This window comes from Colobus angolensis, unplaced genomic scaffold, assembly GCF_000951035.1.
Source record: "Colobus angolensis palliatus isolate OR3802 unplaced genomic scaffold, Cang.pa_1.0 Scaffold4, whole genome shotgun sequence".
Taxonomy (NCBI): Eukaryota; Metazoa; Chordata; class Mammalia; order Primates; family Cercopithecidae; genus Colobus; species Colobus angolensis.
In genome coordinates this window covers 7,229,797-7,231,495 of record NW_012117376.1, presented here as the reverse complement: position 1 = coordinate 7,231,495, position 1,699 = coordinate 7,229,797, and the positions used below count along the sequence as shown (strand labels likewise).

The window sequence follows — 1,699 nt, the reverse complement described above, 5'->3', positions numbered from 1 at the left end:
CAACCTTCGCCTGCCGGGTTCAAGCGATTCTCGTGCCTCAGCCTCCCGAGTAGCTGGGATTACAGGTGTGCGCCACCACACCCTGCTAAGTTTTGTATTTTTAGTAGAGATGGGGTTTCATCATGTTGGCCAGGCTGGTCTCAGACTCCTGACCTCAAGTGATCTGTGTGTCTCAGCCTCCCAAAGTGCTGGGATTACAGGCATAAGCCACTATGCCCAGCCTGAATGTGGTATTTTAGTTTAGATATAGGTGGTAAAGCTTTAGTATGCGTAAAATTGTATCTAAGTTTGTGTGTAAGAGTGTATCTGGTTATAGTTTACAGAAGCATGATCACTAACCCCAAATGACATTATTTTATATGGAGATATATCTAGAGTCACTTATTTTTTCAGGGAATATAGTGACTCCGGCAAGGGACGTGGGGAGCTGTGTTTTTTGTTTTGACATCTATATGCTGTCAGTGAGGGTTTTGTGAAATTATGCTGGCAAAGGAAAGGAGCAAACATGGCTTCTTATGTTTGCTACTTTGTCTCACAGTACAGGAATAATTTATCATAATATTACTGAAATATGTACAAACCATGCTTATGGGCAGGGGAAGTAAAAGGGCAGAGCCAATGACGGGGTGCCACCTGTATTTCTTCCTGTAGCTCCTGCCCAGACATCCCGAGGGGCCAGCCATGCCTCTCCAGCTGCTGACATCACAGGGACTCAGACCCTCTGTGTCCTTGGGCAGTTATGTTTCCTCTTTGTGTCTCAGTCTCATTTTAAAAGTGGGGGTGCAGATGGGACTAAAACATCTCCAGAGGCACCAGCTGCATTCTGCAGGCTCAGGGGTGAAAGGTCTACAGGCTGATCGCTCGAGGCATTACTGCAATTGTGCCTCGCTCACTGCTAAGCTAAGGGAAGGGGATTTTTCTCTTGAACCGAGGAGCTCCCCAAAGGCGAGGAGCTCCTCCTCCTACTCCCACTCCCACGGACGGGCGCACACGAAGCGGGTAGGGCTTTTGCATCCAGTATCTCTCTGCCCTCCAGAGCTCCATCAGCGTCCAGAAGGGCCCCGCCCGGTTTCAGGATCTCTTCTCTCGTGACTCCCACTCCATACCTTCCCCAGGCCAAAGACGCCCCGAGCGGGAGCTGGACCGGGCCGGCTGGGCCCGCGGAAGAGTCGGAGGGCCAGGAGCCGGCGGCTGCGGCGCTAGTCCCGCAGCAGCCGGTACTCCTTGGGCGCCCAGAGCAGTCGTGGGCGGCGGATCTCGGCCCGCGGGCCGAGGTCCGGGCTCCAGCAGAACTCGGGCGACAGCACCTTGGCGGGCTTGTGCAGCCAGAAGAACTTGTTGAGGTGGCTCTCGTCGTGCCAGCGCGCCTCCAGGCCGCGCGCGCGGTCCCAGGCCAGGCCCCGCGCACAGTGCGCCGTCAGGTCGCGCAGCGCCGCCACGCTGCCCCCGAACACCGCCGCGTGGTAATAGAAGTCGCCCTCGCCCTGCGCCATCACGGCGGCCGAATGCGCGTCGCGCTCGAAGGGCAGCAGCCACCGCGGCCAGTGGTAGTGCCAGGAGTGCAGCTGCGCCACCGACTCGGCCAGCGCCTCGGGCCCAAAGGTGCCGCTAAAGTGCTGGTCCACGTCCATGCAGAACACGAAGTGCGCTTCGCGGCCCAGCTGCCCGCCCAGCGCCGCGTGCAACGTGCGCATGCGCG

At 57.3% G+C, this 1,699-nt stretch overlaps 1 protein-coding gene across 1 annotated transcript in view; it reads right to left on the bottom strand.

Moving 5' to 3' along the window:
- Positions 1-1,199: 1,199 nt before the first annotated feature.
- Positions 1,200-1,699, bottom strand: part of A3GALT2 (alpha 1,3-galactosyltransferase 2) — a 12,712-nt gene continuing 12,212 nt past the window's right edge. The window contains exon 5 of the mRNA XM_011955656.1: positions 1,200-1,698. Within this exon, the coding sequence (XP_011811046.1) occupies positions 1,200-1,698 (499 nt within the window). The remainder of the gene's footprint in view (position 1,699) is intronic.